Source organism: Takifugu flavidus, chromosome 1, assembly GCF_003711565.1.
Source record: "Takifugu flavidus isolate HTHZ2018 chromosome 1, ASM371156v2, whole genome shotgun sequence".
In the NCBI taxonomy this organism is placed as follows: domain Eukaryota; kingdom Metazoa; phylum Chordata; class Actinopteri; order Tetraodontiformes; family Tetraodontidae; genus Takifugu; species Takifugu flavidus.
In genome coordinates, this window is record NC_079520.1 from 9,508,327 (window position 1) to 9,532,221 (window position 23,895).

Below are 23,895 nucleotides of genomic sequence, written 5' to 3' on the forward strand. Positions count from 1 at the left end.
TGAAACAAGGGGGTTTTGCTGAGGACAACAGATGTTTTGGCCAACAGCTTTCCATATAACCTGCAGCCTTTCTGAGTCATATAGGCTGTAGAATTCAGGCCACTCTGCTCGTCTTCGCAGATCAGCCTTACTTGTAAGATGTAAGAAATGTTTCCATGATGCTGTGCAGCTCCGGGCTGTCTTGGAACCAGTTCCGCTCCTCTTTTCTTGTTAGACTGAGTTCATAAAACGTCTGGAGAGCAGCTCCCCGACTCCACGGAGTCTGAGGCGCTTGTATATCCACCCTCATCTTCCCCTCTCACATGCCAAGGCCTGTTTTGGCGTCGACTCCCCCTCCGCTGAGCCTGCGCCCCGGGCCTTTTGCCTGCCTGCACCCCGGTTCTTTCCGCCAAGTCTGCAGACGGAACTGTGTAAAACAGTTGATTTGCCTGTTCTAGTACTGACGCCTAATAAATCACTGCATCTTCCTTAAATTACCTTTGACAGAGGTGCATTTTCAGCTGTCAATAAATGTAACAGAACTAGATTTTCGTCTCGTCAGCGTGGCTAAAGCATCCGAGCCAGTTTGCTACAAGCTTTTTCTTTTTAAATTAAAAATTGTATTTACTTTTGGCACTGTAAGTTAATTGATGTAAGATTTAACTTGACAATGAATTATGACTAATTTAAATGAAATAAAAAAAAATAGGAAATGAAATATAATTTATTCAGTTACAAACTAGCCAAACTGAACCTTTGTTGTTTAATGAAAAAAGGGGGAAAACCCACCTGATTATTAGTCCGATTAATCTTTAAATTTTACAAAATCTAGTCCTTGATATACATTCTACATAAATACTTTAAAAATGACACAGAACCTCTCTATACGTTTATACGTCTAATAATATAGAACAAATAAAATCCAGGTATGCACAGAAAACGTTTTATTTAAATAACGTTTGGCCATATATATGAACCACAGCTAAAAAAATAAATAAGACAAAAATACAGTTAGGGGCGATACAAGAAACTCAGAGGGAAGGACAATCAGTAGCTTACGGTGGATATTGAAATGATTTGCAACAGTAGCATTAAAACAGTCAAAGCAACGTGGTCAATTAAAGAAATGTGGCAAAATAAGCTTATATTTACAACCGTATGTTCCGAGAACTACCCCGCAGTTTATTCAAAACAACCGCTATGACAAATGGATCAAAGTAAACTGTTTCATCGCACAACAGAATGAGGTCTTGTAGAAAAAGGCACGATACAGTTAACTTGTGCTACATTTGTGACCAGGGAGACCTGCGAGAAAACGTTTTGTTTGCAGGACTGGCAAAGTGACGTCCGCGTAAAAGAAGGCTTTTGCGCCCAGACAGCGATTGCTTTGGGTTATAGTGGTTCACGCATCCCCGACATAAACAAAATAAATAAATAGAAAAATAACTGTAGAATTCCGTGTCTACCATTTAGCAACACAGACGGGTCGAGGTCCACCAGCCTGTCGGGCTCCACTCACTTCTAGAATCGTTGCGTAAAGTTCGCATGGCGCACCCGAGGTCTGCAAAATGAGGGTATTGGCATGTTTACGTTTTCACCAGTATTGTCCGATTAAAAGCCCAATATATATCTTTCAGAATATCGTCCCAGCGCTTATGGCAGAGTTGTGGTGATGCTGAACCAAAGGCTGCAGATGCGTCGTAGAGTTCGTGGTCGAGTACCAGGAGTAATTTGCCAAAAACGACGAAGGCGCAGTCGTGTTTGGGGGACTGCTGCTCTGAGGTAAAGTGGGGTTGACACTGTTCACTCTCTGAGTTTGTGGAAAGTCCCAGGCAGTAGTTGGAGGAGAAGCGCAGGGGGGCGACTCACTTGAAGCAACATGTTGCTCGGGGGGAATTTCTCCATTTTTCCACAACTTCTTGAACTTGGAGCGGCGGTTTTGAAACCAAATCTTGACCTAAAATACACACATATAACCATATGAAAATTCGTTCTCGAATCCCCGAGAGCTGTAATTGCATATTCCTCGAGGAGTGAATATTTGGATGGTCGAATTAGATGCACGCACCTGTGTTTGCGTAAGGCCCAGAGAAGCTGCCAGCTCGGCCCGTTCCGGCAGAGCCAAATACTGCGTCTTTTGAAACCTCCGCTGAAGTGCAGCCAGTTGGAAGCTGGAATAAATGGTTCGAGGCTTCCTAACTTTCTTTGGTTTTCCATTAACCATTCGGATTTCTGGCTCGTTCTCTTCTTTCTCTGCAGGAAAACACACAGTATCGTTACTCGTCAATGAAATTTCTTTTTCTTTCTTTTTTTTAAATCATCTGAATCAATGTTGGCGTTTGCGTACGAGATGCATGATACACCCACCCCAATATTATGTCATTTCCAAATAGAATTTAATAAAACGTTAATTCATTTTTTTCATATTTATTTTTTCTTTTATTACTAACATTCGCATCTTATGAAACGTCGCTCCCAGGTGAATCTAGGTCAATGTGCGAGCATCCTTACCTGTTTCAGCGGGAGTAGGAGAAGAGTTGGAGCCGTAGGAGCTGTAAGCACCGTAAGACGAGTTAAAACCAAGGTCGTAAGACTTTGCATTATATGGCACCGTGCCAGTGGCGCCGCTGTGGTACTGGTAAGAGCCGAGCTGGCCAAAGGGAGATCCTGCGCAATGGCCTGGCTGCTGGCTGTTGTAGTAGCTGCTGTCCGTCGCCGTGGACACCGGCAGAGTCGGGGACTCCTGGGACTTGTGCAAGCTGTGGTAACTGCTTGAGGTAATCTGGTTCGAATGCATATCGGTATTTAAGTTCTCAAACACCCCAGTCATCTTCGAGTCTCTCGTAATCTAAAACGACCAAAAAGCGCAACTGCAAAGTGGGAAAACGCGGCTGAGGTCTTAGTTTGGTGGCGCCTGACGGTGGGTCAAAATGCATCCCCTTGTGAATTGTGGTGGAAGCAGCGGAAGGTGGGTCCTCCTCACAGTGGCCTGTGGTTATCTGCTACGGTCGGCGGTGAGAGCGCGTTTAAGAGAGAAGGAGAGGGAGAGCTGCTGAGTCTCAGGCAGCCAATGGGTAAGGGCCGCACGACGGGCTACTCCCCACCGCGTCCACCCTCCATTATCGGCGCAGGCCTGTCTGTCCAGGTCATCTGCAGAGGGTTTCATCACACCAAGTCACGACACTCAGAGAACGATCATCTGGAAAAAAACGCAGCCGAACACTTTGCTATTAAATTTAAAACGGACCAAATATTACATTTATGGACGCATTTGTGCAATAACGACACTGGGAAGTACAGAAAATGCAGAAAATGCAACGTGACACTGATTAAATATCTGTTACATTTAATATTTTATTTTTTTACGGTTGTGTGCTGGTTCACGCAGATTTACTAGTCTGTCTTTGGTGATTCTATCAAGTGGAATAAGTTCAGGAGACCCCTGAACAGGACCAGTTTTACTCGAAGAAACAGCAACAGCGCCCCCAGGTGTTAAGATCTCAACTATCAGTTTCTGTGTCTTCCTTTGTCTGATTAAGGCGCGCAGCAGTCAGAAAGGGATGAAGATTTGGGAGCTGTTTTCTAAACATACTCCCTAGTCAACAGAAGAAAAATGGCCAGGGCTTCACTATTAGAAAGTCATTTGGAACGTTAGCTGAAACATTGTTAGATCACATTTAGCCGCGTAAACGGATCTGTGTTTTCACCACTAGGTGGCAGCATCGCTCAAATTATGAAAACCACTGGCAGAAACTTTCTGCGTAAAACCAGAAACAGCTGGAATGCTTCTTGGTCTTGCTCACAATTGCTTGATTTGACCAAATACGTTCAATCTAAAGCAACTCAAGCGACAGCTTAACATTGTTCTTTCAGATTATTACTTACCTTTTATCATGACAAACAGTTGGTGTGTTGGTTATAACAATGACCATTAAAGGGCAAAGTCACATATGTTTATGACCCCGTTAACCCCATTTTGTTTTTCAAATAGCTCAAACAATACAACTTCTTTGAAACCTCCAAAAAGGCAGCTTTGGGGTCCCAAAATGCTGTTTCTGGAGCAAAGCCTTCGCTTAGATCCGGTTCTGAGCGGGTTCTATCTGCTCATTATTCTCCTGAAAGACAGGCAATCATGTCCCACCACGGGTCACTGGGGCAGCATGTCACTGCTCATTAGTCATCATTATTAGAACACAGTGTCAGTATTCATCTGCCTGACATCAGAGAGAGAATGAGCGCATATTCTCCAGCCAGTCACAGAAAGGCTGACAAACGAATATGTCTATTGTTTTGCTTATTGATCACAATGAGACTTTTTTTTTTAAAGATAGAAAACAAAGGACCCATTTTGACTCACCCTGTGTCCGGCAGAGAACAGAAAATTTCAAAACTGACTGAGAAAAGCTTCCTCTTTAGAATTCAAAGATCATCATTTTTCAGACGCCAATCACGTTCAGTGTCCTCAAATCTCAGAGTTTTCACTCACTGGCTGGTCGGGTTCTCCATGGTCTTGCCCAGTCAGTTGGTGAAAATTTGGGTATTTTAGAGCAGCAGCTGGGGAGATGCTCAGTCTTCACTGTGATGGAAATGATCTGTAACGACAGGCGACAGATGTAAGCAGGTTGAACCTGTTTATTTATTATTTATGTCTGCGAGGAGACATTTAGGTCAGTTATTAAAATCACCTCCTGCTATTTAACATTCATTCAAACACAGACCAAATCTACACAATTTACCAAAGGTTATGTTCAGAAAAGACTCCTCCACACCGACTGTGTCGACTATGACTCTATTCTAGTGATCTTTCCATGAAATATTGTAGGAAACGAGCCGGGATGAGCTGAGCCCAATTTTACTAAAACTGATGGAGCAAACCTCCAATTAAACAATTCTTAAAAAGCGCAGTAATGAACCTTTATGTACTTGATGTATATATTCACACAGAGGAGATGATGAACTGACCGTCTGATAACGGGCTGGACACTATTTTGTCCTCATTATAGCTGCAGGCTTTTAGCACTTTGTCTTGGGGTTTAAAATTGCACAAAAAGGAAGTGAGTGTGAAGGGTGACAGCCCTGACATTTGCAGCGTTCTCGTGTTCTGCATGTCAGAACAGCTGGAATTGGGAAGAAAAGCTGTTTCTGTATGACACACTGATTGCTTCATGAAGTCAGCCCTAAGAGTCTTTGAGATTTTATTCAGAGTGCACTTATCATATAGAAAATCATCCTTGCTTTCAATTTTGCCATCTACAATTTTAACCTAGATATAAATTTAATTGTTCTTTCAATAAACAAACCATGTAGACCTAATGTCATAAACAACAACACCCTCTTGAGTATACGTTTTAAATATTTAATCTGAACTTATCGTACTTACAATTGACGGGAAGATGGACAGAATTATGTATTTATTAATGTTTTCTGTCTCCTAAGTTGTTTCTATTTACAATAATTACTGTATAATTTTCTCTTCCTGATTGGCGCTTGTTCTTCTTAAAGAGTGTTTCCAAGCTTGTTTGTAGAAAAGCAGACTAATTTAGCTTCCTCTTCACGGACCTCCTGCTGTGCCTGGGTGAGCGTCTGTCACCTTGGCGATGCACCCTTTCACTCAGATCACATCACTGACACGTTACCCCCCCCCTTAAAGCCTGAGCACCTCCCAAACGGGCCTGTAGTTATATTATCTGGAATGTTTAGAGGTACCGCCTCAAGATGCAGAGTCAGCAAGTACTTCTTGCAAACGGAGGAAATGATTTACCAAGTGTTCCTTGACCTTTCCGTCCGAAAGGTTGAGCTTCAGCGGCATCAGTCCGGACACGAGAAGAGCTGAAGCTGTGTGGCAGTGATGAGCGTTTGTTTCCTAAGAATTAGTCATGGTGGCTTTTCCCCTGGAGTGTATTTATTTTTAACAACAAAGACTTTAATGATGAGAACACATCCAGGCTGTAACAATTGAAAGGAAGTGTTCACTAACGAGTCCACTGCAGATGTGAGCTCGCTCTTTGATAACTTACAGCAGGAAAATAAACTTACGGTACATAAGCTAGCTTACATAAGCCAGTTTCAATAGATCTCAGCAACAAAGGGGGTTGTATTATTATTTTATTGTTTCTTGGCATCATCAGCAGAAGAGATCAATGAATTGTGGAGATCCTGAGGAATTTCTTTCCTGCCTTTGGCAGGGACAGCGAAAGAATCCCCAGAATTCCCTGTCATATGCATGAGCCAAAGAAAGAATTCCAAAATGTTTACAAGGTCTCCTCTCTCTTCTCTCCCTGGTTCAGCGCATGTGCACGCACGCACGCACGCACGCACGCACGCACGCACGCACACACACACACACACACACACACACACACACACACACACACACACACACACACACACACCCCGCCCAGGAGCCATAAATGGAAGTTGTCCTTTGTGTGAGGGGAGTGGAGCAGATTTACTACGGATGGTCTCCCTACAAAGGACCACATCAGTCTGACAACAGGACCAGGATCAGCTGCTGCCACTTTCACACAATAAGATTTGGAGGAGGGCTTCACACAACCACTGATGCACACACAACTTCTGTGGGCAGCAAGCATCCTTTTCCCTCTGCAGCAGAAGCTCTGACGATCCGACGCTTGTCTTACTCCAGGATGTAATGATGAACTCATCAACACGCTGCATTCTTTGCTTATATGTCAGCATACTGAGGTGAAGCATGTTACTGTTCTGCCCAAATACACACACACACACACACACACGCACGCGCGCGCACACACATACACACACACACACGCGTGCGCACGCACACACACACACACGTATATCTCATGCTGTCAAATCCTTCTTAGACGGCTGAGCAGTTAGCTAAAAATTACCCTGACTGCGTGAATGGTTACTGTGGGAGTCTTTTTTTAAAGCACCAGCAGGCCGTCAGGATAGACATGCCTAGAGTCTGTACCTTCCATATCTTGGCACAACAGACAAAACAATTTCCTGCAGCAGCTTTGCATTTCACTTTGCACGTTTCCTTGCTCCATCAGGAGAATCAGGCTCGGCTTCCTCCCTCCCTTGACTTAATTGCTATGAAACATAAGCAACTGTGCCCTCTGCCTCAGGCTTTAAGTTTGGGACCTTCCACAATGCAGTATTTGCCAATCAAAATGACTTAAGCTGCTAATAATAAATATGCTTGGCTGACAATCTGAATGGGTTGCATGATGTCGTGCCTGTGGATATGCTGTGCGTGCCCATTTCTCTGATGTGTTTTGGGCCTGGTTTCCTCCTCCAGCCTCTGTTATGTTAATTCTATTATTAGGGAAAGTAAAGAAGTTTTTCCAACGGTCTCACCAGAATGAAGTGTTTCACAAAAGCTCCTAACCATATGAAAATGAAAACAGTTATGCAACACTTTTTGCAGGGTTCACCCTTCCATTGTGTTTTTTGTCACATCAGCTCAGCCGTCATCACAAAATTTGTATTATTTCAAATGCTTGCTGTAAAATTCCCTTCTGAAAAACATCTAATATGCAGAATATTACTCTTTCAATAGTTTTTAACAGACAGGCTGAGCTGAATTGATCTCCGCAGGTCTCCATGCAGTCATAATCTTGTTCTGGTGCAGCTAATCTGTGAAGAAAGGCCTGGTCACCTGCAGGGCTTCACCTCTTTGACCTGCACATCTCTCTGGTTTCCCCTGGTATTGTCTCAGGTCAGCCGGACCTGAGACAATACCAGGCCGCTTTGGCTTCTCTTGCAGCTCAGCTTACAGCCCCTCCTGGGGCAAAAGAGCACATGAAAGTGGTGCCTGTGTGGTTTTGGTGTAACCAGATGAAGGTGGTTCTACACCTTATCAGGAACACACAGGCTGAGCAACACATTCTGTTATGAAGCTATTAGCTACAGGTCAAGAGTTCTAACTACAACGGTGCTTCATGGAATACGAGTTATACATTCATATCATTAGAGCATTTATTTACATGTTACTGAGGGGAGGTGGTGAATAAACTATCGACCACGTTTATTTTAGCATTAGACTCAAGATGTTCTCGGCAAAAATAAAAGAGGGCAGCTTAAAAATCAAATATCAATAAACTGCACTAGGGAAGACATCTAGATTAAAGGGGAGTCAGTCAGTCAGTCAGTCAGTCAGTCAGTCAGTCAGTCAGTCAGTCAGTCAGTCAGTCAGTCAGTCAGTCAGTCAGTCAGTCAGTCAGATCTTAATGCAAGAATATCTGTAGTCATTGTGATGGTTAGGGTTTTTAACAGTCTAACACAGCCCTACCACCACATCCTGCCAACACTAGCACGCACGCACGCACGCACGCACGCACGCACGCACGCACGCACGCACGCACACACACACGCACGCACACACAAAGCCCACATTGTGTTATGTTCTGCTATGCGATTGTGTCCCAGACTGGTTCCCACTTTGCCCCACCATCAAACACCAGTGCAGACACTGGGAGAAGAATGAAGCTTGTTTATGTTTCCTGGAGGTTTGGAAAATAACAAAGCAGTTCTCTTAAATATCCTCAGGGGACACAAACCAGAGCTAGATCATGAACTCGAACCTTCTGGTGGTCAGTTATTTCGGATCAGGACCACAGCAGCTGTTACTGAGAGAGTGTATTAATATTTAATTCAGTTTGTTTTGCGTGGCTGAGCACTGCTGAATCCGGATCAGCCATTGTTCATGTTCAAATAGCTGTTTTCATCATATTAACCTTTTTGATAGCGAGTGAAATTCCAAATATTTCAGAGATAGTGCAGCCGGTAAGTGACCTGCAGCAGCCTGCCTCAAGTCTGGCTGAATTTCAGATGTCTATTTGTCCAGCTGAGCTTAACGCTTGCTGTTTATCTGCTTCGACTAAAGGAGCAGGTCAACCTTTGCTCCTCCACCCCATGTTTGTCTGTTTACCTTTGAAATAGAGGTGTGAAAAACCAACAAAAGACACATGTATGATGCCGTTAACAGGCCACACATGTCAAAGTTTTGGATGAGTAATAAAACACTGTCATCCTAATAAATTATCCTCATATTCAATATCAGATCTTTGTCATATGGACTCTTGGAACATGGCTTCCTTATTGAACCTTCTTATCAGTGTAAGTCATAAATGAGAAATGCCTTCAAAACCATGTGATTCACTTACACAGTTAACAGTTACACCAGTCACACCATCTCAACTGAGTACAGCCCTGGTGATAACCCACATTTTCACACTATGACTCATCAAACGCCCAACGTAAAAGGAAATACCCGCCATGAAATAAATGAAGCCACAGATCAACTTCAGCGGACATTTACCCCACCTGTCTGTGCGTTTGCAGGGTATGACCAGAGGGGGCGCTGCGGGGCATCCGCGCAGACTCCTGCAGGGGAGAGGTGCCGCTGCGGTTAATCTGCACCGCACTGAGCCGGAGGAAGCTCCAGGGTGAGGAGCTCCTAACTTCGATTACACCGGGTTATGGACAGCTCTACGATGCTAGTGCACGGGAGGAACTTCGCTGGACTTTACCTGCTTTCTTATCTTCTGCTCCCAGCTTCGGTTCTCACCTTTAACCTTGACACCAGTCACACCATCAGGAAAGACGGAGACCCGGGCAGCCTGTTCGGGTTCTCTCTGGCCATGCACAGGCAAATCAACCCGGATAAAAGGATGTGAGTGGTGTCCGCTGTTGCACTTTTCTGCTGTTCAGATCTCTGAGGGATCACCGGAATGGTGATCCCACGTTAATGTGAGAAATCAAAACTGACCTCCTGTCTGAATTTATTTGTGTCACAGCGATGCGTGATGTCAGAAATGACACCAGTTTTTAATAGTTGGTATCCAGTGTTTGCGTCCACTTTGCGCGTACTTTTGCTCCAGTTTAAAGTTTCAAAGTCTCGCTGTGGCGCTTAGAATATAAAACGGGAAGGAGCTTAAGAACAACAAGTGAATGAACAATAGTTTCGACTGTGATGTAAATGTGCGCGTAAAGTTAAAAGTAAGAGGGCAGAGAGGGGAGAGCTGCTGTGTAGCTGCTGATAGTGCGCGAATCTGTTTGCTGATCAGTTTTCTATTGTTTTCAATGTAGGTCTGCTGATTTCCCCTTTCAATGATGGCCCACTTTCTCTGACTTTTGTCAGACTGTCAGAATCTACAACAGTAGGGTTTGTAGCACTTCTGTTGTAACAATGCAAACGCCACACCATGTACCCGAGCCAGTCCTGAAGGAGCACAATGGGATCAGAGCAGCCATGCCTGGTCATCCAAGTGAGGAGGTGGCAAGTCGAAGCCTGTGATCTGCGTGAGGCTGCATGCAAGAGCCCTTGATTCTCCTGGTCGCAGGAAGGGGCCTCTGCAGCAGCATGTAGCGACAATGATGAGGAGCCCTGATAGAGGCTCTTAGAGATTGCTCAGATTACCCATATGTGGAATTTTATCTGAACTGTGGCTCGGATGTGCCGAAGGAACTGGCAGTCTTTGCGTGCATGTGTGCAAGAGCTCTTCTGCTTTTTATCCTCTTTTTTTTAAATAGGTGGTGCTTTGGTTGGAGTTGACCATGTAAAATGTAGTGTTTGTTGGGCAAACGGGTTGTGGAAGGTGACACCAGACTGTGAGTTTTCAGCCAGTAAAAGTGGGAGTCACCTTGTTTACACATTCACCTGCTTAAAAAGGGTGAACCAGGTTTCCTTTAGAATTCACTGGAAAGTTATAGAATACTTGAATACTTGGAAATGTTGGTTCTGACCTGACAAATGTAGACTTCCTGGACAGTAGCTGTAGCCTCAGCCACAGCCTGGGGAGTCAAGTCAGAGTCACTCTGCACTCTGCACCTGCGTGTTGGGTTCATATTCAAACAAGTTTGAAGCAGATTTCTGTGGAGCATCTGCACCACAACCATAAAAACATATGAGAGGAACCAGAACTGGATCTAACGTCCTGTTCTTGTTGCTACATTGTGAGGAGATTTGTTGCTGGCTTTGCTTTCAACAGTTGAAGGAACTATGCTGTTCCTCCCATGGATTTGTTGAAAGCGCCAAAGTATTTATGGTGTTATTATGTCTTCGTCTTCATATTGTTTTAAGATAAGAGGCGAAATCATGGGCATTTGTGCTCCGGCAGCAGCCACAGAGGCAGCTGTGAATGCGTTGGAGAAGGACTTGACATTCTTTGAAGACAACTGGAGAAAACGTCCCACCGGCTGGTCATGCAAACACCATCTGTGCTCATGTAACTGGAGAGATTAAAATGCATCAGCGACTCATCTGGTGACCCACTCCAGCCTGCCATCCCGCTGGAGTTTGGCCGGTATCGGAGCAGCCTGGGCAGAAGACTACAGGCCGCGTGATAACTCGTTTAACGTCGCGAAGGCGTCGTTAGAACAGCTGCAGCAGGTTTGGCTGCAGTGAGTGCACAGCTGTGGGTGAGCTGGATCACATCTGTCAACAAACAGCACTGAGGTCATTGTGTAAACCCACAGCGGTGGCTGCATCTTCCCTTTTCCAGTGTGCTGACAGACAGGCCGCATCATGATCCCCCACGCTGTAGGTGGATTATTGATAATAATAATGATGATAATAATTAACTGGGGTTTATCGGTGTGTTTTATGAGTGAGGTTATAGTTTAACTGCCAGTTCAGTGTGTATGAGTGTGTTTGTAATTCATTTCAAAGCTAAGTGGTCCCCACTGAGGACCGTCTACTGGTGTGGTCTGTCACATATCAGCACATATCAAGATTCTGCATCTGTCACACTCTGAAGCAGATGTGGTTTGAGGGGGTGAGATGTTCTCTGCTGCGTTATAAAAAGAACAGTAAAGCCAGCAGATTGTGCTTTTGTCTGTAAGATGCTGCTTTACTGTCACACATCATCAATTCTGGACACTCAAGAAGCAGGAAGAACGTATGTCTTTTTTGGGCCATTCTTATTTGGAAGTTGAATTAAATTTTGTTAAAGTTTATTGATTAATCAAGGAGCATCGCCGCAGAAGAACTCCTGGCAGCAGTTTGCAGTCATGTCTGATGAAATATGCCATAAGCCCTCCCCAGCTGTCTTTAGAATGAGGCTGGAATGTCAGATGGAGGCTGCGTTGGTTAAAGTTCTTGTGGGTATTTGCATTTCACTGGGCTTTGTCAGCAGTTTGTTCTTCAGTCTTACAGAGTTCCTCGGGGGGGGTCCTTGTTTAACAAATGCATAGAACAAGAGCAATAGGACAGTTTCAGATGGGACTGGGGGAGAAGGAAGCGTGCAGGGGTTCTTCCTCTCTAAACTCTCAACAGGATGAGAAATTTGCTTATTCACACGTGGATGCACAGCTCCATCATGTGTAGAATATTTGTATTCCTTTCCCCAAATAACGATGATGCTAATTCAATTGTCTTGTTCTGATTGTCCATAAGCTGCGGAGCCACTGAAGTTGGTCTCCTCCGCTGTCTCCGATGTTTACCAGTTCACCTCAGCTGTTGAGGAGTGGAACTGATATGCTGCACTTTGCCCTGTTTCAGCATAAACTGCACAGAAACAGGTCACCTGCATCAGGAAATAGCCTGCTTCCTTTCTGTCTTCAGCATATGAAGTTGAATATAACATGTAGGTTTCAGAACGTCTCCAGTCTCACTGAGGCCTCAGTTTGAAACCACCTTTTTTCAACTATTGAGGTTAAGGAAATACAGCCAAAAATCTCTTTACACAAAGAACATTTTTGGGTGACAGTGTCAAAAATCATAAAACTTTACAGCATTGCTGGTATTACTTCCTGTAAATTTCTCACCTCTTCATTAGACCCGTGCTGTTGGACATATCTACTTGTTTCTGATTCATGCTTTTGGAGTGTGTGGTTTTAGAGAAGAGGCAGATATGATCAGTGAACTGTGTCACGACAGACCACTGAACACACTCCAAATTGTCTGCTCCGCTGCTCCTTTGCCCTCTGCAGAATGCAGGACAGCACTCTACTGTCCTGCCCCGACATTTTCCATTTAGTTCTTCATCATCAGATGCTGCAGCCCTTCCAGTTAACTGTTGAATCCAGAAGGCTTTTCTCAGAACTTGCAAAACCGCCCATCTTTTGAAATGCAAAATAAGTGTGTTAAGCGAGGACGCGTACAAAAACATACTTGCGCTCTATAATTTAGTGATTTTAAATGCGTAACTATGACAAACAATGCAACTTCAAATAACTGATGGCTGTGAACCAACCAGACTCTTCAGTTTGATGACAACAGAACTTTGTTTACAGAAAACAGGATTAATTTAAAGGTCCAGTGTTTGAATATTTTAATGAATCACCTTCAGAATTGAATATAACAATACTAGATGTGTTTTTTTAATGAAGTAATGAGAACTTAGCATACTAACTGCTGTCTTTTTGTTCACTCAGCAGTAACATACTTATAAATATTGACACGGGTCCCCCTCCATATGTGCGAGAATGTTGCTCCCCCGTGTTTCTATGGTAACCCAAAATCAACAGGCTTCAAGGACAACTTTAGCTACTTTAACTCATTAGCTACAATCTCTCTGGTAGCTTTAGTGACTTGTGGAGCGATTTCCTCCAAGGCTACCACAATAGCAGTCCAGATAAACGTTGCACCCAGAACCTCCTGGCTGTCTTGCTGTTGCCATCGCCGTCTCTGCCACTGATGTTCTCACAGACAGGTTCCAAATTCAACAAGCTACCGAACAGGAGCTCAGAAGGATGTTGTAAAGACGGGGATCCAGGCGGGAGCGGGCCGTCCATTCCAAAAGGGTGTCAGTGTTCGACCATGTTGCTTTGTGTGTTTTGCCCAGGCTGCTGATCGGTGCCCCCAGAGCCAAAGCTTTAGGAAAACAGACGTCCAGCTTCACAGGAGGCCTCTACAAATGTGAGATCACCCCGTTTAAAGACTGTGAGCGTGTTGACTTTGATAATGAAGGTAATCTATCTATCTATCTATCTATCTATCTATCTATCTATCTATCTATCTATCTATCTATCTATCTATCTATCTATCTATCTATCTATCTATCTATCTATCTATCTATCTATCTATCTATCTAGTCTGTCTGTCTGTCAATGATTCATATTGGTTTTTGATTTAAAGAGAACACACAGACAGAGAAGAAGGAGAATCAGTGGATGGGGGTGATGGTTCAGAGTCAGGGGCCTGGAGGAAAGATTGTGGTGAGTCTCTCTCTCTCCCACATTTGCAACATCTTTCAGTCCTGGTTTGATTTTCAGAGGTTGTTGCCTTTGGTCGTTTCAGACTTGTGCTCATCGCTATCAGAGGCGCATGTTTGCCAACACCCCTCAGGAGTCCTGGGACATCACCGGGCGCTGTTATGTCTTGAGTCAGGACCTGACCATTGACGTATCCTCTGATGAAGATGGAGGCAACTGGAACTTCTGTGATGGCCGACCCAGGGGCCACGAGATGTTCGGCTCCTGCCAGCAGGGTTTGGCGGCTACTTTCACTAAGGATTACCATTACTTGGTGTTTGGAGCTCCGGGAGCTTACAACTGGAAAGGTACCAGATAATAATACCTGCCACCCAGTATTCCACTTCTTAGATCAATACAAGTTAAATTCAAGCTTGGATTCTGTTTAAATTGTAAAATATTTCTTTTTTGCTCTCTTATCTCCTCTGCAGGCATTGTACGAATGGAGCAAAAGAACAACACCTTGCTTGAGATGGGCGTGTATGACGACGGCCCATATGAAGTGGGCGACGAGCATCTCCTGAACCCCGACCTTGTGCCGCTGCCTGCTAACAGCTACCTTGGTGAGAGTCCACCTACAGAACACATATAACCAGCTGTGCAGGTCACTTCTATCCTGATGACCTCAGTGATCCGCACCTCTGGGCCACCTCCCATGTGCTCCTAGTTTTTGATGCTATCTTATAAAGAAACAATTAAGTTGATCAAATCTATTTCTATTAAAATCTATAAAATTATTGGTGTTGAAATATTTTAAAAATATATATTTAATTTGCAAAACACATTCTGCCAAGTCAAGATGATGCTTCTTGTTGTTGAAATTTAGTGACCTCAATTGGTGGTCATGGGCAACTGCAGTAGGGTGGGAGGACACTGAGTTTAAGATTAATTAATTTAGATGTTATTGTAAATGTTTACCATTACGACTATTCTTCAGCTACCAATTTATTGATGTTTGGTGTTTATTCTGTTTTATCTCCATAACAAAAAGCAGCTAAATTATGTTTAGAGCATTGAATGCACAAAACCGCTCAGAAAAGGCCCCTAAAGGAACAATGTGTATGGATTTTTAAGTACTAAAAATGATGTCACACCCCAGGATTCTCCCTGGACACGGGACACAGAGTCATCAGCAGCTTGGTCCTGACCGTGGTGGCCGGTGCCCCCAGAGCCAATCACAGTGGAGCTGTGGTCCTGTTGAAGAAAGAGAGCGACAGCTCTTTCAAGCTCGTGGTAGAGCACACCTTTTATGGGCCAGGACTGGCGTCCTCTTTCGGATACGACGTGGCCGTGGTTGACCTCAACGGTGATGGGTGGGAAATGGTTTCATACACAAACTGGACAACAAAAAAACACCCATAATAAACATGCACAATAATGTGTGCATGGCTTTGATCCAGGTGGCAGGACATTGTCGTTGGAGCTCCTCAGTTCTACATGAAGGATGGAGATGTTGGAGGAGCCGCTTTCGTCTACATGAACCGAGAAGGACGCTGGGACGGAGTGATGCCCGTCCGGCTGAATGGCACCAAAGACTCGATGTTTGGACTGGCGGTGGAGAACATTGGAGATGTCAATCAAGACTCATTTGAAGGTAATTAACAGCCTTTATTTAGCATATTTATGCATTCTATTTCTGTTTCTCTGAGCAGTTTTTACCTTTTGTAGACATTGCAGTGGGAGCTCCCAACGAGGAAGACGGTGCTGGAAGAGTCTTTATCTATCACGGCTCTAAACAAGGGGTCAAAACCCGTCCTGCACAGGTTTCAAGCTGCACCAGGGGATATTTGAACTGTTTTCTTGATGCCAACTTATTTTACTTATTTTCCTGTAATCTCTCCTTTATTACAGATCCTTTCAGGAAAGGGATACAACATGAAACTTTTTGGATATTCTTTGGCAGGAAACATGGATTTAGACGGGAACTCTTATCCAGATGTGGCTGTAGGCTCTCTGTCCGACACAGCTGTAATCTTTAGGTAATGTTTCTATTAAGCACTGACACATGAACTTCAAACAATTTGTTTCTTATAGTCACAGCATTTCCTGCAGGGCTCGACCAATCATCAGCATCCAAAGAGATGTCAGGGTGTCTCCGCAGGAAGTCGATCTTGCAGTCAAAACGTGTGGTAACAGCATTTGGTGGGTGTATTCCCCAATATTTTATATTATTTTATCACATTTAAAACCTGTTTTATAAAAGGTTAGATAAATAATATTAATGACCTCCCCATCCTCAGCTTCACTGTGGACACATGCTTCACCTACACAGCAAATACGGCTTCTTACAACCCTAAACTAAGTGAGTGAGTGGGAAAAACACATGTGTTTTAATAAATACACAAGTCCTCTAACACATCCCTCTGTCCTGCAGCTGTCGGCTTCTCCGTGGAGTCGGATGGAGATCGCAGGAAGCAGGGGCTTCCCTCCAGACTCGTGTTCCTCAACATGTCGCTCTCTGACACGGACTACCAGTTCAACGGCACATTAGACCTCCGCAGCCAGAAACAAGAAACATGCATCAAGATATTGGGCAAACTGAAGGTAAAAAAGGATTTTTACATCAAAAAAGAAAGATTCTGCTAAAACGTACTACCAACCAGGTCTGGAAATTTAGGACATCATATACACAGAAGTGATTAAATGTTTTAATTTGTGTGAGCGTCCAGGCGTTTCTTTCTGTAGTAATTTACCTCACTGTGACTCTTATGTTTGCAGGACAACATCAAGGACAAGCTGCGCAGCATTCCCATAGAGGTGTCTTCGGAAATATTGGGCACCAGAAGACACAAGTCAAAGAACGGCCTCCCACAGCTCATACCAATACAAGATGCTTCTCAGCTGAGCAAAGATGTTGTCATGGTAACCAGTGAGACAGAAACCTGCAATATACTGTTGTGAGCGGCAAAAAGGAAAATAATAAGGGCTGTCTTTGCAGCTCAACTTTGTGAAGGAGGGCTGTGGAAGCGATCACGTCTGTAACAGTAACTTAAAGATGGAGTACAAGTTACACTACAAGCAGGATCCGTACTCCCCACTACCCGTGTGAGTGTTAATCCTCCAGATAAATCCATCATTCATCTGTGTCAAATTTTGACGTTCATTTTAACATTTTCCTGTGATGTTTCCCTGTTGTTTCACACTTGAATGAGTGAAAAAAAGAGTAATTTTTATCACTCTGTGCGTGCATGTGTCACAGCGAGAACAACATTCCCGTGTTTCATCTGAGCTACCAGAGGAAGGATTTAGCTGTACAGATCACCGTCAGCAACACAAACGGAGATGACGCGTACGAGGCCAGGTTGCTGGCGACTTTTCCCAAAATGCTCTCCTACTCCGGAGTCCGCTCACACTCAGCAACGGTACGTGAGACTTCAGCGACCTCTTGTGGACACATGTACGCGTTACATCTGATTGGGTGTAATATTACTGTCTGTTTCATGTCTTTTCTCTGCTGTGCTTTGGCTTTATGATTCTCTTAATGAAAGTAAGTAAGAACAAGAACAGACATAAATACGTATATTTCCAATAGGTGAGTTATAGTTTTTTCTTTGGCTTAGGATTTATTTGTCTACTAAGGATAAAAACTGCTATTTTGTTTAGTTTTGTTTTTGTTTTTCGTTTTTCAAAAGCCAAGTCAATAGCTTTAAGAAACAGTTCTACCTGGCTTTCCATTGCTGTGAAGACAAGTTCTTATTAGGTGAAAATATATGAATTAAAGGATGTTCAGATGAATGATGTTGGGTAGGAGACATCGATACATAAATGCAAATAAATAAATCAGCTTCTTTTTTTCACAGACGGAAAAGCCGATCATCTGCACAGCCAATCAGGACGGCTCTCAGGCCGACTGTGAGCTGGGGAATCCATTTAAACGAGACTCAAAGGTACAGGGTCAATTGACGCCTTCGCCCCTCCGCTGCTGTGCATTAATTGTGACGGTTGTTTGCTTCTGTAAGCAGGTCACATTTTACATCATCCTGAGCACCACAAACATGTCTGTGGACACCACAGAGATCAACATTGACCTACAGCTTCAAACGTAGGTCCTTCTGCCTCGTCCTGAGCATTAGACTGCACAAGAAAAAGATGAATAAACAGATAACTCATGTTTCAGAACAAGTGTACAAGACATCAACCCTGTCCAAGTGAAGGCTAAAGTTGTCATTGAATTTCCACTGTCAGTCAGTGGGTGAGTGTGTTAAATCACCGTTTGATCCAAATAAACATGACAGGTGTGTGTAATGACGCACTATTGGCTCTTCTCAACAGACAAGCCAGGCCCAATCAGGTCTCTTTTGGAGGCGTTGTGAAGGGGGAAAGTGCTATGAAGACAGAGGAAGAGATCGGAAGTTTGATTAACTTCACATTCACAGTGGGTCCCTTACAGTGGAGGCCTTAAAATAATCTCTGCCATCACGTCTCTTCTTTACAGAACTGCTTTATTCCACAGATAAACAACTTGTGGAAGTCTGCAGTCAAAGCCTCTCTTAACATTCACTGGCCCAAGTGGAACAAAGACGGGAAATGGCTCCTGTATCTGGTGAGGATCTCTTCTACTGGACCGCAGGAAATCCTCTGTTCACCACTGTCAGAAGTCAACTCTCTTAAGCTCCAGCAGGTAATGTTTTATTTTTCCTTTTATTGATGTTTTGCAACTGGCCAAAGTTAACAAGTCCTCACTGCTTAATATAACGCGAATAAATAACACTTGATTATTGGTTGTCAGGACTTGGCGTCCCCCAGGTCCAAGCGTGAAATTGGGGAAAGAAAACGTGTTGGCAAGGCGACTCTGCTGTCAGGCAAAAATAAAGTGCTGGTAGGTTTTTTAACGCATATATTTACATCTTTAAAAAATACATCAATCCGTTTTATTTTTAAAAGTCTTCTTCTTTCCCAGTCGTGTGATAAGGGAAGTAGATGTGTGGTACTCGAGTGCCCCCTACAGGGTGTGGATGGTACAACAGTAGAACTGAGATCTCGGCTCTGGAACTCGACTTTCATTGAGGTAACACTTTGTGCCTCTTTTGCTTCTTTTCCTCCATTTTTTTTGGGGGGGGGGGTGCAGTTTTTGTGCGTTATTTTACAAAAGGTTTGTGTGTTGTTGCAGGATTATGCTGCTCTTTTACACTTAGACATTGTTGTGAGGGCATCACTTGTCCTTCACAGTCAGGCTAAAAACATAATTCTGAGAACTCCTGACACTGATGTAAGTAAAACTCCACATAAAATAAAATAAAGATTTCATATACTTTTTTGAGGGATCCTGCTGACTAAAGCTGGATCTAACAGGATTTTTCTTTTGTTTGGGTGGTGATTACAGGTGATGTTGACAGTGTCACCAGAACCTACTGTTGCACAGCACACTGGAGTTCCCTGGTGGATCATTCTGGTTGCTGTTCTAGCAGGAATCCTGATTCTGGCTCTGCTGGTCTTTCTGCTCTGGAAGGTGAGTAAGATGACATCAGGTCTGACTGACATTTTGTGAATATTCTATTTAGTTTATTTATTTAAAGCTCTTTTTGAGCATATCTATGGAGGCTCAGAGAGGTCTATATATGTCTAACTTTATTGAATTGTAACAGGCCCAATTAGTGTTGATAGAAAACTTTATACAGTTTAAAATCTGTGTGGGACAAATTAGTGTTCAAATGTTGTGGTGTGAGATCGACTAATGTTTTTCTGGAGCAAATTGGCCTCGGTTTATAATCACTGTTTTGGTTTTGTGTCACTCCTCATCCAACGTGCTCCCCCCTCAGTGTGGTTTCTTCAAGAGAGCATCAAAAGACCAATACGATGCTGCGTGTCACAAGGCACAGATCCACGTTCAGCCGTCAGACAAAGACAAACTCTCTGCTGAGGCCTGAGTTATGCAGGGGTAAAATAAAAGCTGTCAGCATGGAGTGTGACCTATGAACTCACTGTCTGGCCAATTCAGCTGACTTCATGTGGGAAAATTCAAACATGTACATTACTGAAGAGCACGAGGCGTTTCAGAAAATGAACGCCGGACTGATCTGGGGCTTCTCTACTGTACATGTGTCTGAATTTTGCCTAAACTGCTGCATTTTTATCCTTTAAAAAAAAAGAAAATTCCACAGGAGCTGTGACTGACAAGGCTTTTGCCGCTCGCTTGCTTCAGATTAAAACCCGCAAAGCATGCTTAACATTCCCGCACACCTCCCCCCGTTTGCGTGAGGAATATCTGGCATTTCTCAAGCTTTAATAATGTTATTTTAAATCTCCACCCTTTCCAGTGTGGCTTCTTCACGCGCCCCCTGCAGGACGACAGCGTCCCCCGTTACCACGCTGTGCGGATCAAGAAGGAAACTCCAGAGTACAAAGACGGATTCAAGCGGGACTCGTTTGAAAAGAAGCCGTGGGTGACGACCTGGAGCGATCATGAAAGCTACTCGTGAACCATCGAGGCTTTTGCCTCGGTGAACACGCTGCTCAGTGATTTTTGTGAAGAACGGTCCCTTTCAGGAACTACAGGTTCACTTGGTCTCCACTATGCAAATGATGAAATGTTTTTGTATGTTTTGTATATATTTCATAGTTGTGCACACTGTATTTATTTTTGATAAAAGAAAAATTCAGGCAGCCAAAGAATTTTTTTAATTAACTCCTGAAGTGTTTTCTGTTCATGCGTCTGTATCTTTCCTGACAGATAAAATGCATGTGGAGAAAGTCCAGCTCACTCACTGTAAATGTCTGTGGAAGTTCTGAACTTGTTGGTGAACTAGAATCTTCTGTGCAAAGAAAGGTACAAGAATCATATTTCCACCTCCTGGGTGTCGTGAGATCATGGTAGTATTCACTGTAACGTAGCTGATCACTGAAAAAAGATGTCATTAACGTGAAAGATCTGAAATCTTCGAGGATATGTGGATAAATTTACAACCTACAAATGGTTAAATACTTTTTTTCCTTTCCGTGGTTGAAAGAGTTGATCGCTAAGCAGCTTCTGTTGATGGGATGTCAGAAATGTTACAGCGGTTCGAACAAATTGACAAAAATCATTCGAGCTGTGAACTGTAAATGTTGCCTTCCACATGGCAAAATTACTGTTGGAAATAAAGATCAATTGCAAACCAACTGAAGCGATTTATTTAATATTTAGAACAAGCATGACATTTTCATTAGATTCCTGTTGTCAGCACTTCATTGAAAAGCTAGAACACTATCTTATTTACTACAGAACACAAAGCACAATCCTTGCTTAGCATTACCATATCTGACGTCCAGGTCAGTCAAACGTCAAACGAAAGGTTTTCTCCTGCTCTTTGCGCTGGTTGTCACACAATTTGGAAACTTCCTCCACTCTCCTCTGCAGAAGGACCGAGTTCTGGTCGATCCACTGAAGGGAATCCATGTGGGTGTTAAGGATTTTACAGATCTGCTGAAGCTATGGGAGAAAAGAGACATTTTACCATGCAGCAATGAAGCAACACAGAGCCACAAAGGTTTAAATCAGGTCTGGTCTTACTGGATCGCTGCTATCAGCCGGACCGCTGGACGTGTTCAGGTGCTCGATGATCTCCTTCAGGTCCTGTGACATACGCTTTAGCTGCGCGTCCACGTTTTCGGCAAGCTTGTACGTTCTTTCACGCTCCTCGTCGGCGTTCTGCATGTAGATGGTGCCGCTCTGCTCTTTCACAGACTCCTCCAGTGGACACAGCAGGTCCTCCAGCTCCTTCTGTTGCGACAGGATAAAATCCAGCTCCTGGTTTAGCCTCCTCTGGTCCAGCTTCACCTTCTCCATCTCCTTGTGCAGGGACGTGATCTTCTCGCCGTTCTCCACCAGCATGCGGTCCCACGCGTTAACTTGCGTGGCTTGCTGTAGGAAGTGCCTCTCTTGGTCCTCAAGCTCCAGACTCCACTTGTTTATGAGAGCCTCTAACTGGGCATAGGTCATCACTGGCGGGGCAGCGGTTGCCGTGAGAGACGAGGCTATGGCCGTTGCTGTGGCGCTTGTAGAAGGTGCTGGTTTGAGACCCAGAGTGAAGCCTGTGGAGGGGACTGTTGTGGCTGCTGCTGTCGTGGTAGCTGAGGCAGCAGTGGCCGTTGCTGCTCCGAGAGGTTTGAGCGTGAAAGCCAGACCCCCAGCAGCTGCTGTGGTTGTGGCAGTGGACGTGCCCGGCGCTAAAGTTGGCGCTACGCCCAAAGGAAAGCCGGTACTTGCTGTCGTCGTAGCGGCAGCCGTAGCAGTAGCGACGGGTGTAGTGAAGAGCGAAGAACCTGAAATTGTGGCCGTCTGGGTGGAAACAGGAGGAGCTGGAGTGGATGAAGGTTTAATTCCAAAGGCAAACCCTCCACCCTGACCTGGTACGGATGCAGCAATGGAGGTTGGTTGGGTCTGGCTGCCCAAGGTAAGGTTAGATGGAGCGCTCGTACCAAAGGAGAAGCCCCCCCCAGAGGAAGCAGGTGGGGCTGCAGGTGTGGTGGCCTGGACCTTGGGGGGTCCAAATGGGAACCCAGTAAAAGAGCTGCCTGTTCCTGTTGTTGCTGCTGCTGCTGTGAGGGCTGCTGCTGCTGCTGCTGCTGCTGGGGCAGCTGTGAAGGTTGCTGCTGGGGCTGGGGCAGCTGTGAAGGTGACTGCTGGGGCAGCTGTGAAGGCTGCTGACAGGGTTGCTGCTGCTGGGGCAGCTGTGAAGGTGCTGCTGGGGCTGCTGCTGCTGGGGCAGCTGTGAAGGCTGCTGACAGGGTTGCTGCTGCTGGGGCAGCTGTGAAGGTTGCTGCTGGGGCAGCTGTGAAGGTTGCTGCTGGGGCAGCTGTGAAGGCTGCTGCTGGGGCAGCTGTGAAGGCTGCTGCTGGGGCAGCTGTGAAGGCTGCTGACAGGGTTGCTGCGGCTGGGGCTGCTGCAGGCTGGGAAGCTTGAGGAGTACCAAAACTGAAGCCTCCTCCAGTAGTTGCAGCGGCAGCAGTGGTCTGTGCCGGCAAACCTGCACCCAGGGCAAACCCAGTTCCCCCAGCTGGAGTTGCAGGTGAACCAAAGGTCAGTCCTGATGGTGTGGCCTGAGGAGCAGTGCCCAAACCTAAAGAAGTGGCGGCAGGGGTCCCAAAAGAGAACCCTCCGCCGGGTACTGTGCTCTTCGCTGGGGTCCCAAAACCGAAGGAGTTTGGGGCACCCGGAGTCCCAGTGCCGAAGGAAAAGCCCCCTCCTGGAGCGGCGGGTGTGGAACTTGTCATCCCAAAGGTCGAACCTGTGGCTGTGGCTGTTGTCTTCTGAGTTCCAAAAGAGAAGCCAGTGGACCCTTGTCCAAAAGTAAATCCGCCACTCATTTTAAATGCAACGTTACTGTAAACAGATAGATCACAAAATGGTTACTTCCTCCCTTAAACTCGCTTTGCGTTTTGGCGGGTCACGGACACCAGTAAATTAAGATTAAGTTAAAGCTTAAACAGTGCCTCATCTACGGTACCGCATAAACCTTTATCGATTCACAAAGTTAAACGTACGTTTAGTGATATGAGCTGATCCCAAACGCAAACCAGAATCCCAAAAACAAATCCGTCACAAAACGTGGCCCGCTACTTTTACTTCTTTATGCAGGCATCTGGTCAGACAACTATAGGAAATGACGACACCTATGAGAGGACGATTTCTTCTCCCCGAGTTTTGTCTGCAAGGACACAACCCCGCCCATAACTAGTGATTGACAGGGTCCACGACCACCCACAGTCATCGTCAGACCAAAATCGAGGTTTCATTGGTACGAATATCCGACT

At 44.7% G+C, this 23,895-nt stretch overlaps 3 protein-coding genes and 1 long non-coding RNA gene across 8 annotated transcripts; 2 read left to right on the forward strand and 2 right to left on the reverse strand.

Moving 5' to 3' along the window:
• Positions 1–908: 908 nt before the first annotated feature.
• On the reverse strand, positions 909–3,090 carry dlx2a (distal-less homeobox 2a). Its single transcript, XM_057041250.1, has 3 exons — positions 2,491–3,090; positions 2,048–2,232; positions 909–1,936 (listed from the first exon to the last, which is right to left on the reverse strand). The coding sequence occupies exons 1-3, from the start codon at positions 2,807–2,809 to the stop codon at positions 1,613–1,615; spliced, it is 828 nt and encodes a 275-aa protein (XP_056897230.1). The 5' UTR covers positions 2,810–3,090; the 3' UTR covers positions 909–1,612.
• Positions 3,091–9,360: 6,270 nt separating this feature from the next.
• Positions 9,361–21,261, forward strand: itga6a (integrin, alpha 6a). 4 transcript variants are annotated; one of them, XM_057031694.1, is made up of 26 exons: positions 9,362–9,640; positions 13,755–13,879; positions 14,048–14,127; positions 14,210–14,471; positions 14,595–14,726; positions 15,263–15,476; positions 15,564–15,757; positions 15,832–15,926; positions 16,015–16,142; positions 16,216–16,305; positions 16,404–16,465; positions 16,538–16,707; positions 16,882–17,025; positions 17,102–17,208; positions 17,363–17,525; positions 17,964–18,050; positions 18,123–18,205; positions 18,281–18,355; positions 18,436–18,538; positions 18,617–18,784; positions 18,893–18,982; positions 19,064–19,171; positions 19,274–19,372; positions 19,487–19,612; positions 19,923–20,041; positions 20,421–20,561. In XM_057031694.1, exons 1-25 carry the CDS (start codon positions 9,447–9,449, stop codon positions 20,028–20,030), a joined length of 3,207 nt encoding a protein of 1,068 aa, XP_056887674.1. In that variant the 5' UTR covers positions 9,362–9,446; the 3' UTR covers positions 20,031–20,041; positions 20,421–20,561. The 4 variants fall into 4 exon arrangements, with proteins under 4 accessions (XP_056887638.1, XP_056887674.1, XP_056887753.1 ...); XM_057031773.1 differs by having other exon boundaries at positions 18,126–18,205; XM_057031658.1 differs by lacking the exon at positions 19,923–20,041 and having other exon boundaries at positions 9,361–9,640; positions 20,421–21,261.
• nup62l (nucleoporin 62 like) lies at positions 21,251–23,778 on the reverse strand. The gene is made up of 4 exons (XM_057032044.1): positions 23,626–23,778; positions 23,052–23,464; positions 21,653–22,764; positions 21,251–21,571 (listed from the first exon to the last, which is right to left on the reverse strand). Exons 2-4 carry the CDS (start codon positions 23,446–23,448, stop codon positions 21,413–21,415), a joined length of 1,668 nt encoding a protein of 555 aa, XP_056888024.1. The 5' UTR covers positions 23,449–23,464; positions 23,626–23,778; the 3' UTR covers positions 21,251–21,412.
• Positions 22,629–23,088, forward strand: LOC130525390 (uncharacterized). 2 transcript variants are annotated; one of them, XR_008950481.1, is made up of 3 exons: positions 22,629–22,727; positions 22,782–22,897; positions 22,970–23,088. It is a non-coding gene; the product is annotated as an uncharacterized LOC130525390 (long non-coding RNA). The 2 variants fall into 2 exon arrangements; XR_008950487.1 differs by lacking the exon at positions 22,629–22,727 and adding an exon at positions 22,734–22,751.
• Positions 23,779–23,895: the final 117 nt, after the last annotated feature.